The 17,649-nt window shown below is 40.6% G+C and overlaps 1 protein-coding gene across 2 annotated transcripts; it reads right to left on the minus strand.

The window, feature by feature from the left end:
* Window positions 1-1,707: 1,707 nt before the first annotated feature.
* LOC120023463 (kunitz-type protease inhibitor 1-like) lies at window positions 1,708-12,480 on the minus strand. Of its 2 annotated transcripts, XM_038967481.1 has the most exons (11): window positions 12,151-12,479; window positions 11,355-11,817; window positions 10,515-10,672; window positions 10,170-10,311; window positions 7,502-7,672; window positions 7,366-7,416; window positions 4,809-4,937; window positions 4,588-4,638; window positions 4,291-4,461; window positions 2,417-2,476; window positions 1,708-2,038 (listed from the first exon to the last, which is right to left on the minus strand). In XM_038967481.1, exons 2-11 carry the CDS (start codon window positions 11,773-11,775, stop codon window positions 1,857-1,859), a joined length of 1,536 nt encoding a protein of 511 aa, XP_038823409.1. In that variant the 5' UTR covers window positions 11,776-11,817; window positions 12,151-12,479; the 3' UTR covers window positions 1,708-1,856. The 2 variants fall into 2 exon arrangements, with proteins under 2 accessions (XP_038823409.1, XP_038823410.1); XM_038967482.1 differs by lacking the exon at window positions 7,366-7,416 and having other exon boundaries at window positions 12,151-12,480.
* Window positions 12,481-17,649: the final 5,169 nt, after the last annotated feature.

The raw sequence follows: 17,649 nt of genomic DNA on the forward strand, positions 1-17,649 counted from the left end.
GGTAACCTTAGTATAATTTTATATAGGATTTGAGACCTAATGGTAAAATAGATAAAACTATATATAAAAAGGTGTTAACAATTTTTTGGGGAAAATGTTGAAAGGAGTATATTTTTCATGTTACTACCATCATGAGGCACAAACTGGCTTAAGTTTCCCCTCTTCTGTTTCCTTCTGAAATATCCATTTTCATCATCAGAAAATAAACTCCAAAAGTAAAATAACTTGCTCTAACTAACAGTTAAGACAAAAGGTGTTAACCATGTACAATATTTCCAGCAACACAAACAAAAAATGCCTAAAACATAAGAAGAATAACAAATTAATATTTAGTAAGCAATAGCGGCAGATATCATTATGTCAACAATTTACATGAATAATAGTCAGATTTGTTGATTTAATCATTGGACCATTATACCCTGAGTGCAGAATTAGTGACCAACCATCTGAATTCCGAAAGGCTAATGCAAAAAAAAATAAAAAATGGCAAAACACAAGGGTCACATTTTGAAGAATTTCTGCCACTTTATCTTTCCGGAGTGGTGTCAAGCTCCAATAAAATCTCATAGGCCTACATTACAACATCAACAAGGAAAAGCTCTTAGCAAACAGAGAAGCCTGTATTTGTGGAAAATAAAACAGACTATACTCCGACACAAAAACCCTCCAAGGTTCACATACAGTGCCTTGCAAAAGTATTCAGACCCCTTGGATTTCTTCACATTTTGTGTTACAATGGGATTCAAAGATTTAATAAAAAACAATAATTGTCAACAATATATACAAAATACTCTAATATCAAAGTGGAAGAAAAAAGCTTTTTTTTCGTATAAAAATGCAATAATTAAAATAGTCGTTGCATAAGTATTCAGCCCCTTTGTTTAGGAAAGCCTAAATTAGTTCAGGAGAAAAATGAGGCGTAACAAATCACAAGAAGTTACATGGACTCTGTCCATGTAATTATGGCTAACCCTTACTCTGTCCCCCATGTAAGCACAGATTCAACTACAAAGACCAGGGAGCTTTTCGAAAGCCTAATAAAAAGTGCAGTGATTAGTAGATGGGTAACAATAACAAATCAGACATTGAATATATCTTTAAGCATTGTCTAGTTAATAATTATGCTGGGCATTATGTATTAAACTACCCAGACACCTCAAAGATAGTCATCCTTCTGAACTGAGCTGCAGAACAGGTGATTTTAAAACAGCTAAATAGTTCAATGGCTGTGATGGGAGAGAACCGAGGATGGATCAACAACATCGTAAATGACAGTGAAAATAACATCAATATAGCAAATAAAATATACTCAAACATGCATCTTGTATGCAACAAGGCACTAAAGTGATAATGCAAAAAAAGCATGGCAAAGGAACCCACTTTTTGGCCTAAATGTAAAGCCATATGTTTTGGCAAATCCAACAAAACATATCACTAAGTAACTAACTGCCTCCTTATTTTCAAGCATGGTGGTGCTGCATCATGGTATGGGCATACTTTACATCAGCAAATACTGGCAAGTTTTTCAGGATAAAAATAAAACGGGATACAGCTAAGCACAGGCAAAATCCTGAGCAAAACCTGCTTCAGTCTGCTTTACACCAGAGACTAAGAGAGGAATTCACCTTTCAGCAGGACAATAACCTACAAAACAAGGCCAAATCTACACTGGGATTGCTTACCAAGAAGACAGTGAATGTTCCAGTTTTGACTTAAATCTGCTTGAAATACTAAATGGCAACACTTGACAGAGCTTGAAGAATTTAAAAAATAATAATAAATGAAGAAATCAAAGGGGTCTGAATATCTTTGCAAGGTAACACTAATGGCTGGCCTGTGGGGTCAAAGGTTAGGGGTCAGATGGGCTTGGTGGTGCTGTTGTAGACAAGGCGCTCTGTGTCCTCCTTGGTGTAGACCTGGGTGCCGTTGATGGGTACCCGCTGAGGCTGCTTCTTCCTGCCCTTCATGAAGCAGTAACATAGAACAAGCAGCAGTATGATGATGGCCAGGCCAAGCAGTGCGGCTATCGCTATGATGCCTGAGAGAGGATGGGCATGAAGACACACACACCAGTAAGCCAATAACTATATAAAAAGAAGCCTGCATTGCCAGGGCAGCAAAAGCTAGACAACAGACACGATCAATCATGTGCAACATTCATGGTGTCTGAATTAAGTGAAGAGAATGGGCAGGGAAGCAGACAGCGTCATCATCACCTCAAGATATTTGTGACCAGCTTTGACCCCCAGGTCCCTTAAAATTGATGGGGTGGAAGAATTGGATTTAAAAAGGAGTATTGTCAGGGTGTCTTTTCCATGGACTTGAGTGATTGTAAAGGAGCACAATTCATTCTAAGGGACAAAGGCCCCATCTTCACAAGGTAACTACAGAAGAAATGCTGAATAAAGAGAATTACCTGTATGGCCTTGAGTGTCCTGGTATTCAAAGGACTCCTTTCTCTCAAAGACATCCTTTTCTGAACACATAGTAAGGATAACAGACAATACGAGTTAGTATACACTGCTACAGTATTCTTGATATACAGTTTAAGTCAGAAGTTTACATACACTTAGGTTGGAGTCATTAAAACTCGTTTTTTTCAAACACTCCACAAATTTCTTGTTAACAAACTGTGGGTTTTTCAAGTTGGTTAGGACATCTACTTTGTGCATGACACAAGTAATTTTTCCAACAATTGTTTACAGAGAGTATTTCACTTATAATTCACTGTATCACAATTCCAGTGGGTCAGAAGTTTACATACACTAAGTTGACTGTGCCTTTAAACAGCTTGGAAAATTCCAGAAAATGATGTCATGGCTTTAGAAGCTTCCGATAGGCTAATTGACATAATTTGAGTCAATTGGAGGTGTACCTGTGGATGTATTTCAAGGCCTATCTTCAAACCCAGTGCCTCTTTGCTTGACATCATGGGAAAAATCAAAAGAAATCAGCCAAGACCTCAGAAAAAAAATTGTAGACCTCCACAAGTCTGGTTCTTCCTTGGGAGCAATTTCCAAACGCCTGAAGGTACAACGTTCATCTGTACAAACAATAGTACGCAAGTAAAAACACCATGGGACCATACAGCCGTCATACCGCTCAGGAAGGAGACGCGTTCTGTCTCCTAGAGATGAACGTACTTTGGTGTGAAAAGTGCAAATCAATCCCAGAACAACAGCAAAGGACCTTGTGAAGATGCTGGAGGAAACAGGTACAAAGGTATCTATATCCACAGTAAAACGAGTCCTATATCGACATAACCTGAAAGGCCGCTCAGCAAGGAAGAAGCCACTGCTCCAAATCCGCCATAAAAAAGCCAGACTATGGTTTGCAACTGCACATTGGGACAAAGATCGCACTTTTTGGAGAAATGCCATAATGACCATCGTTATGTTTGGAGGAAAAAGGGGGAGGCTTGCAAGCCAAAGAACACCATCCCAACCGTGAAGCACAGGGGTGGCAGCATCATGTTGTGGGGGTGCTTTGCTGCAGGAGGGACTGGTGCACTTCACAAAATAGATGGCATCATGAGGCAGGAAAATGATGTGGATATATTGAAGCAACATCTCAAGACATCAGTCAGGAAATTAAAGCTTGGTCACAATTGGGTCTTCCAAATGGACAATGACCCCAAGCATACTTTCAAAGTTGTGGCAAAATGGCTTGAGGACAACAAAGTCAAGGTATTGGAGTGGCCATCACAAAGCCCTGACCTCAACCCTATAGATAATTTGTGGGCAGAACTGAAAAAGTGTGTGCGAGCAAGGAGGCCTACAAACCTGACTCAGTTACACCAGCTCTGTCAGGAGGAACGGGCCAAAATTCACCCAACTTATTGTGGGAAGCTTGTGGAAGGCTACCCGAAACGTTTGACCCAAGTTAAACAATTTGAAGGCAATGATACCAAATACTAATTGAGTGTATGTAATCTTCTGACCCACTGGGAATGTGATGAAAGAAATAAAAGCTGAAATAAATAATTCTCTACTATTATTCTGACATTTCACATTCTTAAAACAAAGTGGTGATCCTAACTGACCTAAGACAGGAAGTTTTAATAGGATTAAATGTCAGGAATTGTGAAAAACTGAGTTTAAATGTATTTGGCTAAGGTGTATGTAAACATCTGACTTCAACTGTACACAATGTAGGGGTGCTGACATGGGAGCATAGCTCTCAAACCTTCCCTTCAGTTCTCATCATTATGGTCTCAAAGGGTAATATAACACTACAACCATTTTTAAAAACAGTTGAAAGTGTTGTAATGGCTACAGAAAACAAACCCACCTGTTACCAGTTTGCAGGACGTCATACAAGAATCCTCAGTGTCAAATCTGTTGTCATTCCCGTCGCAGCCACCATAGTTGAAACGGAAACACTTCTCGTAGAGAGGGTTGTAGTACCACTTGGTAAAACTGTCCCGACAGTGTCCCGTTTTGGGGTGCTCTGTGCAGCGAACTGTGGTTGAAAGAATGTGTGAGACAAATCAGTGTTTGTAAGGAGCACCATAGGTGACCAGTTAACTCAAAAACAATATCCTAGATTGATCCTATTACTGACTCAAAACAGTAAAACTCAAATAACCTTTCTGTTCATCCACAGGAATTTGCAGTAGAATCCGGAACTTGTCGTTCACTGGTGAAAGGAAGAAAACAAGAGTTTAGCAACTTCACATGTCAACAAACAATGAGCAGCCCAGCAGTATCACTTCATGGCTACACTGGTAATGTAAGATCAGTGGTAAGGTAAGGTTAAGTGTTGTATGTAAATTAGGGTTGGTTTGCATAGCCATAGCCTGCACTCACAGTACTCGCAGTTCTCCTCGTCTGAGCCGTCGCTGCACTGCTGCTCCTTGTCACACTCCAGGCCTTGGTCAAGGCAGCAGCCGTTGGCACAGGTGAACTGGCCTGACCCACAGGGGATCCCACACACCTCTAAACACAACAACACAGTTGAACAGAACAGGTAGGGTGAGAGTAACCTTTACTCAATACAGAGAAACATGATGCAGTGCACAGCTAACCCATGCATCCGATAAGTCTCAATGAACAGGTACATTCCCCCCCCATATGTATTTGGACAGTAAAGCTAAACATTTTAATTGTGTGTCTATACTCCAGCATTTTAGATTTGACATAGAATGTTTCATATCAGGCGACAGTACATAATGGGACCTTTTATTCAAGGGTATTTTCATACATGTCTGTTTTACCATTTAGAAATGAATGCACTTCATGCATCTAGTCCCCCCATTTGAAGATGTCATTTTTCATGTATCAAAGTGCATGCAATGACTATATTAAGCTTGTGACTTTACAAACTTGTTGATTGCATTTGCGGTGTGTTTTAAATTATGTTTTGCCCAATAGGAACTGAATGATGAATAATGTCTTGTGCCATTTTGGAGTCACTTTAATTGTAAGTATTGTAAGTGAACCCCCCCCCAAAAAAAAATGTAACCTCCCCTGTTATTGGTAATGGTGAGAGATTAGCATGTTTTGTTGTAGCCTCGTAACGGCATCTCACTCATCATTATTCATGATTCATTCATTTTCTTAAATCATGGCATTATCAGGATTCATTTAGAAGTGGTCAAAAACATCTAATCTACTCACTTGGAAATTATTCAGTTACTACTGGGCAAAATATAACCCATAACAATCTGCAAAAACATCCAACACGTTTGTAGAATCACAAGCTTCATGTAGTCTGTGTGGAATATGGTACAAAATACTAAACTTGACTACTTTGATACACTATAAGCAAATTTGTCCAAATACTTGTGAAGAAGTCATAAGGAGGGGGGACTAGATTCACAAAGTGCTTTCATTTCTAAACGGTAAAACAGATCTGTATGAAAATCCCCCCCAAAACATTCCCATTGATCCACACAATTACAACAACAAAAAATTACAAAAATAAATAAGTGAGGATGTCATGATTGTGTATGTCTTCACACCCCAGAGTTAATAGTTGGTGGAAGCACCTTTGGCAGCCATTACAGCTGTAAATCATTTTGAATAAGATTCTACAAAACTCTTACGGCAACATATATCCATTGTTTTTGTCAAAATTGCTCATGCTCAGTAAATATGGATGGGAATCATTGATGGATAGCAATATTCAAACTGTGTCTAAGATTTTTTTAACAACTTTCAGTTGGGACGGAGACTGGACCAATCAGTAACACTCAACACCGGTTGGAAATCCATTCTGGTGCGTCTTTGGCATTACAATTTGTGTAATTATCCCGTGGGAAACTAAAACTCAGGGACCTGTTTTCCTCTAACTTTTTACCTGAGCTTTGAGCCTTTTATATATTTATTTGGATTCTAACAAACTCCCCAGTCCCTGCTGGTGACAAGCATACCCATAACATGATGCTGTAACCACAATACTTGAAAATACAAAGGGATCAGCAACATTGCATTCATTCCACATTACAGGCCTGTATGATAAAATGAAAAGGAAGCCCGTGTTAAGAAAAACTCCACTCCAAATCATACATTCTCCACTCCAAATCATACACTCTGTTTGAAACAAGGCCGTTAAGTAACACTGCAAGACAACATGGCAAAGACATTAACTTTTTTGGCCTAAATTAAAACTACATATTTGGGTCAAATCCAATACAACAGAGTGAAACCCTCTGTATTTTCAAGTATTATATTGGCAGCATCATGTTATTGGTATTCTTGTCATTGACAAGAACTTGGTGGTTTTTCAGGATCAAAAGAAATATGAAAGGAGCAAAGCCCAGGTAAAAAGTCAAAGGAAAACCTACCTCAGAGTTTTATTTTCAGCGAGACAATTACATACATTTTTATGCCAAAGACACACCAGAATGGCTTTCCAAAAGGTGTTGAATGTTCATGAGTGGTCTAGTCTCAGTCCTGACTTAAATGTACTTTAAAAGCAGAGACAAGGTTTGAATATTGCTGTCCATCAATGATCCCCAACCAAATTTACTGAGCTTGAAACAATGGACATATGTTGCCCTAAGACTTTTGCAAAGTTCATAGAATATTATTCCAAATGATTCATAGCTGTAATGGCTGCCAAAGGTGCTTAGACCAAGAATGAACTCTGGGGTGTGAAGACATACGCAATCGAGACATTATTTTAATTAACATTTTATTAAATGTTTTACTAATGTTCTATAACTTTGAAAATGTGGAGTACGTTGTGTCGATCTGTATGAAAATAGCATTTATTATTATTTTAAGGCAGCAAAATTTGAAGGTTAGGGGTGTGTAGACTAACTAGGCACTGTATATTTGCAAGCATGTATCAATGAGTGTGGGATGCATAGCCAAAAGGTCTACAGCTGAAGACATTCAATGAAATGCAGGTTAGTCTTACCTCTAGGGGCTGGAAGTGGCCCACTTCTGCCACTGCCAACGCTGGACATAACTACATGAAAGGAAATGCCAATCAATTAACCAATCAACCAATCAACCAACTGTTCTTAGAGAGGCAAGAGGGATCTGGACAGTACCTGAAACACCATCACAGGCATTGGTACACTCCTGGAGGGACAGGTAGTTGTTTAGGTTCTCTCTGCAGCCCCCGAACAGGAACTCCTCACACTTTTCTGAGGCAGCATTGTAGTGCCAGCGGGGGAAGGACCCACGACAGGGACCCACCTTCTTGGGGACCAGGCAGTGATCTGGAGGATAAAGGGAAAGGCAGATACCTAGTCAGTTGTACAACTGAATGCCTTCAACTGAAATGTGTCTTCCGCATTTAACCCAACCCCTCTGAATCAGAGAGGTGCGGGGGGGCTGCCTTAATCAACATCCACGTCTTCGGCGCCCGGGGAACAGTGGGTTAACTGCCTTGCTCAGGGGCAGAACAACATATTTTTACCTTGTCAGCTCAGGGATTCAATCCAGCAACCTTTCAGTTATTGGCCCAACGCTCTAACCACTAGGCTACCTGCCGCCCCAACTAAAGCATCAGAGGTGGGGGGGGGGTCTAGGTAATTTTCCTTTAAATTAGGCCTACATCAACCACTGAAGATACATTTGGATGCATCTTGGAAGAAAGCAGACATGACTGATATAACACAGACAGAGGAAGTGGTTCCTCTTGTGCAACGCCAAGCTTTACATCTCACGACAAGCTGGTTGATGCTTTAGAACTAACCTGTTTACTTAAAAAAACTATTTTGTATGAGTCATTACATTACACTGCCATTCCATCATTACAATATAAAAGTGAATTGATGCATTAAGAATAACATTATAGGTAGAGAACGAGTCAAGGTATACATATCGTTTTGCTGAGAGGGGAGGGTATCTTTAATTATGATTATTCTAGCATTTCTAATTGTGATTCGTCCAGCATTGAGGCAGGCAGCCATTTCGGTATAAATGTATTATGGTGGCTCACGTCAGGGATCACTGCTATACATTGGTCTTTTCCTCAGAGGAACATTCCTTACACCATTCCGAGTAGAGACTTGTTAATGGGTAACTGAATCAATGAATGGTTAATAGTCTCTGCTCAGTCTGCTAAGACTGTGAGCGAGACCAACATGCTCCAAAAATGTATAACTGACTCATTAGAAATAACATCAAAGTGTTTGAATATCAAGAGTCTGTCTTTATCAATACAGTAACAGAGTTTGCTTGTGTTTGTGAAACCCAAGCTCAAACCAGACAGACAGGTTTTAAAAAGGGGGGGAGTGAAGTCAAAACATGCCAACCACATTCTCATTTCCTGTTTCTCCTGAACTTCCAGGAAGTGTCTATCCATTCCATATACACTCTCACGTTACTGGGTAGGGCAGAGAGAACCCCTCCATTGTCTGATTCCTAAGTATTCCCTGTTAATCTATAATGAGCAGCCAGGCAACACTATTGATCTACCAAGTATAAGCCAGTGTGATAATGAGTTGTCATCCTGTTATGACCTCATACCGTCATTCATGGAGGACATATCCGTTTTTCTGTCAAACTCACAACCAATGAGGAAACGGGTACTAGGAAAATAACAACGCTAAGCTGTTTTAAGTAGCGCTTGAGCTATAGATGTCTAAGACGGGTCAAATCTACTTGTGAATGGTGCCTTTTAAAATCTGAAAATCTAGATTTTGTTCTACGGGAATCAGAGGAGCTTACCTGGAAATAGATTTTTATCATTTTAATATGAATACATCCTGTCACGTTGGCATGAAAAGGTGATGATTATGATAAAGTCTTGTTGTAATAAACCCAACTTAAACCAGTACAATCGGTAAAAGTAATCAACAAGCATTTGAAAGCCATAGAAATTATTTATGAACTTAACATACCACCTATACTTGAAATGGGGTATTTCTTCTTCACAGCAAAATGCAAACTGCAAAGTCAGTTTCCTCGACTTGAAGAAAAAATAGAATTTCAAAGTAATTCCTTATATTGCATTCACTTGCATTGTGTGTTCAGTGTCAAATATAGTCAGAAGGGCATCAGTCCTTCTCACCTCAAGGACATAGTTTATCACAGTGTCCCTATTCTTAACACATGACAGATCACTGATGTAGGCCACTTTAAAGACAAACAAATAGAGGAGACGTGAGTCATGTCTGGTATGACACAATGTGAGTCAGGAACAAAACATGAGTACTCAGAAACTACATAGCTATTCATCTTTAAAAAACTCACACACACACACTCTCTGGAATCAAACTTGACCTTAATGTTGAGTATCTTCAGCACAGTGAAATGTAGAAGCAGATTATTGACTGTTAGAAGTGATATGATCAAAACAATAATGTCATAAACCAACTGTGACTAATAAAAGAAGACATTATGACATTAGAATGGAGGAGCACAGCCAGGCAGTCAAATAGGTGACATTTGACTTTGCATAAGGGAAACTTCTAGTTAACTTATACAGGGATCTAAGTGGTTTTCACATCATGCTGACACTAACACTAACATGCAATCCCACATATAACATAAAAGAGGAATGTCTCACCACGTAAGAAACAACCATTTCTCTGCTCTGAGAAATAATTTTCACTTTAGTTTGATTTCCTACACAGGCAACTTACTGTGTAGAAGTGCATTGAAATTCAATATACAGCATGAATTTCCCTTCACCCCCAACACAGCTGTGTTAAACTGTGTAGCTAGGTGAGTTCTGCAGGTGTTTCACATAGACTATAGCATACTCACCCTCAGACTGCTCAGGGGTGAGCACCAGGACGGTGATCTGGGTTTGATCGGACTTCCCGCTGGAGTCTGTGACGGTCAGCTGGAACTTGTACACCCCAGACGTCAGTTTGGACACGATCACTTGGTCATCGAATTTAGTTTTCTAGGAGACGAGGAAATAAAATGTTTAAATTTGTTGTCTAGTATGGCAGAACTTTGGAAATTGAGTTAATTGTGATCTCTGGTGTTCTGAGAGTGACCTGTCCATCTCATGTACTCTTACAGTCAGAGAGAAATCTATGATCAGATAACACCCCAATAATGACTGACCAGAGCCCCCTGATGTCCCCAGTCATCATCACTCACCTCTATGACAGAGGAGGAGTTGCCTGACACTAGGTGCCACTGGTACGTGACAATCTCGTGGTCATCTTTGCTCTCAATGCCATTCAGAGTCAAACTTTCATGGGGCTGCACCACTCTGTCCGGACCTCCATTGGCCACTGGAGGATGGTCCTCTTCATCTGAAAGTTGAATACAGCCTTCATCACATATTCAATACAACATAGTCATACTGAAAATACATGCAGCTTTAAGACAATCTGTTATGTCAGAAACCGTTGTGCAAAGAGTAAACACATCATGGCTGGTTTAAGTTTGACTAGGCTCAACTTTAATGGCATTTGAATGGTTTTGAGTGTCAACACAACATAAGCAAATCCATCAGTTTGGTGGTGCTCATGTTCAATTAACAACTACATCCTGTTGACATACAATATTCACTCGGAGTCAAGTCTGAGTGCAATCCAACTCACAGCACAATACAAATCTCCTCTGTAAAAAGCTTTCTCAGCAGCAAAAAACAGAAACCTGTGACAACGGGCCATATAATGAGCCATGGCATGTGTGGACATGCTGGGTAATGCTCTTCTCTAAGCCGGTGGTTTCATCTCCTCTGGAGATAAGAGGCTTGGCTGTTGGGACTGTCTTTGTGGTTTGAGTCAAAAGCCCATTTGGGTTGCTTTCTCTGCTCATAATAATATACAGTAGCCAAATGGTGTATGTGTTCAGATTACTTTAGTAGGCAGTTCACTGTCAACATGAAGTTCATTATGGACATGCCCAACCCTAAATATATGAGTAGACTCAATTAGTTAATTTGATGAGTGTCTATATTGTGATGGGTGAGAGTGATACCCATCTTACCTGGGAACCCATTTGTTGCCAGATCACTTGCATACACAGAGTCTATGATGTAGTTCTGGAATCCCTTCTTCCTGACAAATCGGCAGACGTAGGTCTGCTTGTATAGACAGTCAAAGAGAAAGCATGACTTGATCATGCCCTCATCTGAAACCTTCTCCATGAAAGCGACATTACATCTGGTGTCTTTGCAGCAGGAGCGTATACAGTCATTGGAGCGCTCAACTTTCATTGAAGCGATGAAAGTCGCACCGTCTTTGACCGACTCATTGGTGTCGAGAACGAAATCGTCTCTGCCCTTTTTGAACTTTTCCAAACATTGTTCCCCGAATGCCTGAGCCTCCGCGTGCCCCAGGAAAATAATACAACACACCGAAGCGCCCAATAACAATCCAATTTGGAGAGAGGTCATTCTACAAGACATTCCAGGAAAACAATTTCCCACAAATACAGTCAGGCGGATGATCTGAAAACAGAGTGATATAAGCAATTTAAAATACGTGACATATAGCATGGAATGCCTTGTGATTAAATATCAATTATTAAAATGAAAATTGTTTCTTTAAGTAGTCGTAACATGAGCTAAATAAGATAACATATGCACACACACACACACACAATAATTTATAGACAAACGTAGGACTTTTGTCAGCGGTAGTCTCTCTCTCCCTGATTTCAAAGGTAGCCTACGAATTACGTCAAGAGTAGCAAATTAATAATCCAATATCTATCTCTTCTGTAACTTTATAGGTCCATATTTCTTCAAAAACAACACTTGGAATTAACAAAAATGTATCACCTGTAAATTCTGTATCTGTCGTCGATTATTCTATACAAACTATCAAAATCTTTCCATTTCACAGGTGTGTCTCTGTCGGGTACCAGGGGTGTAATCATTAGTCCAAAACGTTTTGCAACGGAAACCATTTACTCAAAACGGAAAACATTTTGCAAAGAAAACGAGTTTCTATTGGACAAATTCAATTAGGTCGCTGTCCATTTCGTTCCGTTTGATTATGTTGTGAATACACCCGTTACATACAGGAAGTGAAATTCTACTCCCATCTTGACCACACCGAAGATTATGGATATAATGACACGATATATGTCTCTCCGCCATAACAATGGGAGTCGTTGTCCACAAAGCGGCACAGCGGGTGGTCTAGATCCCGCTTAACCTTTCTTTGGATTGGTGGATACATCTCATTATTGTATATAATTGAATACTCGATGAGGGTTGTTGACGTCAACCGCCTGTATTCAATGGAGAGAGCGACTCTATGGTACTAGCCTCATTTCATGAATATGCATAACCACTCGAGACAAGTTCGATATAGTGGTTTTTCTCAAAGTTGCCGGGATGTCGCGTGTCCTACTTATAAAAGTACACTCCTAACAACTTTAGCATTACGAAACCTATGTTCGATCATATAAACCTCACGTATCAAAAATGAATAGTTTATTTGTTGACCAAATTCGACACATAACCTCCATACAAAAACTTTTTGCTTGTTTGGCGAAACAACGAAATAACGCCACCTGTTGGAGGGAGACAGATTTTCCACCGAGGGGACCAAAGACATTCACGATGCCACTCCCATTTCGAGTTGAGAGTAGAATACTTTTATAGAAAAGAAGAGATTGATTAAATATTGTTCTTGAAATATTTTATTCACAATAGTCCTATGGTAATTGATGGCTTTCATAATGGGGACCTGTCTTATTCATATGACCCAAGATGTGAACACAATAGGTGGTTGATGGCTTCAAGGATCCACCTACACCCAAATACCCGAGACACGTCCGAATACAGAATTATAAATAATGTCATGGGTCTGGGTCGGATCTGATTTTCACGAGTATGTGTAATTTTAACTGACTTGTCTGTAGGGCGGTACAGATCCGAACGTGACTGCTGCAGTTGAGAGAGAGAAATGTGATAATTTATGCTGCTGCTGCTCTTGCTTTTCAGGAGAGTGGAACATGGCGCATGTAGTTTGTTGTTGGTCATAAATAATCAAAGCAGGAATACCACAGTTTGAGTCATAATACCCGTAAACCACGGAAATGGTTCCAATCGTTTTTGCACCATTCATTTTTCGGTAGGGGTCAAGGGAAGATCATTTAACGTTGGCGATTATCGTCTGACTACACGAACGATGAGCTAACGTTTAACTAGCAAGCTAAACGTTAGATAAATATCCATGCCCTGATGGACTAACATTGCCTAGTACATCACCGCGTGGAAAAGTGACTAACTTACACGAACGGTGAGCTGACGTTAACTAGCTGGCTCACAAAGGACTTGTTGTCGCAATGTTTTCCCATAGAAAACACATGGATTTGTTCCACGAGTGCATCTGTTGTACATGACTAATCAAATGACCTGTCAAGTCACCAGCAGGGATGGAAATTAAGCTATCCCGAGGCTAGTACTTTTCAGACTGGGCTAGTAAATAATGTGCCAAACTAGCCTGACACAGCAGTGACATTTAGCCTTTTCAAACATGCCACAGATTTAGGACCTGCATGTTTCCTGGGCTAGTACAAATCGTGGTCTGTTGGCCAGTGCCCCAAATCCTTAGTCAAGTCTGTGGGTTATGGTATTTTAATATAGATGTTACAATTTTAGTAATCAACTTAGCTAGCAACTTTTTTTTTTTGTCTTTCAGATGGGTGGACCGGAAACCCAGTGACAACACTCAGGTCTGTAGCTGCCATTTTCCAGTGGGAAAGAGAAATGGCCCAGTATTTACCAGAAAAGGTAGCTCATCCACCATGGCAGAAGTGGAAGATCCAGATGGTTGATTGGGAAACAAGAACAAACAATGAGGCATGAGGATTGGTTGTTGAAGGACTGCTTGTCAAATTGTCCAAGGTGTTTAAAAAAAAAAGATAAACAATGCATTTTCTGTCCAGATAAAGATGGTGATACAGCATTGAAAATGACCAAATGTCTCTGTTTTCTAGTCCAACAGGAGTGCATCTCTCAGACAATTTGGTGCATGGACATCTAGTACCAGTGTGATCCGAGCAGGAGTGTCCATTTGTACAGCACATCGAGCCTGTGGACGGACAGGTCAGTAATACATCAAATATGATACAATATTGTGTAAAACATTGCATTTGTAGATGCATCAACATTTTTACTTTATGTCCCCTTTTCCCCATGTTTTAGACATGAGGCGTGACATGTGGAACATCAGGCTCACCCCACGACAAGCAGTGCATGATCAACACCACCCTCAGCAAGGAGATCTGTTGCATAATTTTAACATCACAAATATATATTCCCACTGAGCCCATGATAAAATGCAATGTGAATTGTGTCGTACTTCTGAATGAAACTGTGAGGAGATGCACTCAGACCAGCCTTTGTGATTGAACTTATGTTCAATCATTACTTTAGTTGGCTGCTTTGAGCAAAACTTAAATGTAATATAGCCTATTCTAGGAGCCTATTGTTTGTGTATGATCTTTATTCATTGTTCACTTGTTTTTCAACAATATCAAGTACAGGCAGGGATGACTGGGGCCTTCAGCAAGTAAGACACGGGATAAGAAATAATTTCAACATCACAGATATAAATTCCCACTGTGCCCATAAGAGTGAACTATATGGAATATTTCTGGACCTTTGGCTTCTCTGAAAACAGGTACTGGCAGGAGGATCAATATGAGTCTGAGGTCGTCATGCTGGATGGTGATGGAGGCTTCGGTGGTTCACACAACGAAGAAGCAGGTGTTCCTTCCTGTGATGTGGAGCTGACCTTTGACCTGGTGCCAGTGAGGGAGGTCTTCCCTCCCTCCTTCATATAAAAATCCTTCGACTTCACTGCCTCTCCAATGGTAAGGTCCCTTGCACCATAGGGACACTTGACCTCCACCACTGCTGTGGTACACCAGTAGGCGCCCAGGAGCCCCCGACCCAAAGCCCTGACTCCTGCACATCCATCCATGTAGCCATTTTAAATGCCTTGATGCCATCCTCTTCGTTATCTGTGCCCCACTTTAGAGACAGCACCCCATCCAATGACTGATCTGAGAACCCTTTGTAGCAGCGATGTAGTAACGCGCTTGGCCCTAACCACTGTTCCATAATTGCTGGCTGTCAACTTCCCTCCTCATGGTGTGCCAGTTGGGGTTGGTGCGCTATCCAACTGTTGCCTGCCGTATAGCCTCCTGCTGCTACACCGGCAGCGCCATGCCAGCCAGGATGCCTGCGTGCCCTTGTTTTTAATTTTTTTAACAATATCCGGTACAGACAGGGATCACAGGGAGGGTAGCGGTTGTTCTGGCTCAGGTTCAAGGAGACATGCTATTCCACTGAACCTGCCACGGAGATGGTTCCTTAGCCATTGAAGATCCTCCTCTGTGGGCTCTCGGGACAGAGGTTTGAAGTCTTCGACTGGGTACAGGTCCTCCACTGACTGCACCTCGTTGGGCACGGCTGGCTTCCTCCACTCGCATTCCACGTCCGTACGGCCGATATTGTGAACCGCCAAAATAGGCTTCATAGCTACACTTATGAGCTCCACGGAGGCATTCGCATGTGGTAGAGAGAGTCCCCTGGTTACCTATAGAGACCTGCCAAGATGAAGGATGTTAAGTGTTACATGTGGTAGAGAGAGTCCCCTGGTTACCTATAGAGACCTGCCAAGATGAAGGATGTTAAGTGTTATATGTGGTAGAGAGTCCCCTGGTTACCTATAGAGACCTGCCAAGATGAAGGATGTTAAGTGTTACATGTGGTAGAGAGAGTCCCCTGGTTACCTATAGAGACCTGCCAAGATGAAGGATGTTAAGTGTTACATGTGGTAGAGAGAGTCCCCTGGTTACCTATAGAGACCTGCCAAGATGAAGGATGTTAAGTGTTACATGTGGTAGAGAGAGTCCCCTGGTTACCTATAGAGACCTGCCAAGATGAAGGATGTTAAGTGTTACGTGGTAGAGAGAGTCCCCTGGTTACCTATAGAGACCTGCCAAGATGAAGGATGTTAAGTGTTACATGTGGTAGAGAGAGTCCCCTATGCCACATGCCTTTCAATACATGACTTTAAAGACCTTGAAATGCATTCGTTGTAAGAAATGTGATATATAAATAGTTTGATTTGATTAATGACATTACAGCTGTAAAATATTTAATAAACTAATTGCAGTGCAGGTTTTCCATAAACTTTTAATTGATAACTTGGGATTTTATCATTTGGCATCAATCATATAGCGGGAAGGATCCTATAAATCTAGACTGTATGAACGCATGTACCACTGCGAATAAATAAATAAATACTGTGCCTTTGAAGATTTGTCTCCGGTTATGAAACTACAATACAGGCTGGATGTCTAAACAAAGTCAATTCTGAATGTCAATAGATGTTTTGATTCATTCTCATCAATGACAACATTCTAGAACTGAGATATCACTCATCTAAGTCTGGTATCCGGGGTAATATGGTTAATGATTATATAACTGATTAAGTGGCTCTTTCCTTATAGAATGTTGACAGCGGTATAGAACACATTGCATTGCTAAGATGCTCAAACTTAACTTAATTACACTCACCGACAGAGGATGAACTTTAACCCTCATGCTCACTGACCAAACCGGTAAGATGCCCCTCACTATAGTGGCACTTCTCCACACGGCCAGACTGTTTGACTGCTGGAGCCTCGCTCCATGTGTGGCAAAAGTTAGGAGATATCTTATCAATGGAAAATGGAATTAAAATGATGGAATTAACAGTTAAAGGAGAAGGATCGGCTATACCGACCAAGAGCCAACTGGGCTGCTACTTAATATTTTGAATGGAGTTGTTATTTGTAACTGTTGGATGAGAAAGCGCATGCACTGCAACCTCAGTTACCTTTGTCACACCAACAGCATCGTTGTGCAAAATGGTATGTGTGCAAACAAAAGTTGAACATTCACCACCTGCTACCGTTTCTGTCAAGTCGTTTCCACATACAATTTGATGAATACATTCAATAAATCCAACATATGCACTGCAACTCAATACTGCAAGGCAAACACAGTGTTCCATTAGAAATGAATGTACTTCTGGTGTACCAAAATGCAATGACGCTGTCTGTGTGATCGAGGCGTTAGCCTAACTAGCTAGCTTAACTAGCTTCTCCCGGTTTGATGCAGTCCAAGACAAGTACTACATAATCATATTTAATGATAATACTCTAGCTAAACTCAGCAAAAAAAGAAACGTCCCTTTTTTAGGACCCTGTCTTTCAAAGATAATTCGTAAAAATCCAAACAACCTCACAGATCTTCATTTTAAAGGGTTTA

Source organism: Salvelinus namaycush, chromosome 28, assembly GCF_016432855.1.
Source record: "Salvelinus namaycush isolate Seneca chromosome 28, SaNama_1.0, whole genome shotgun sequence".
Classification (NCBI taxonomy): Eukaryota; Metazoa; Chordata; class Actinopteri; order Salmoniformes; family Salmonidae; genus Salvelinus; species Salvelinus namaycush.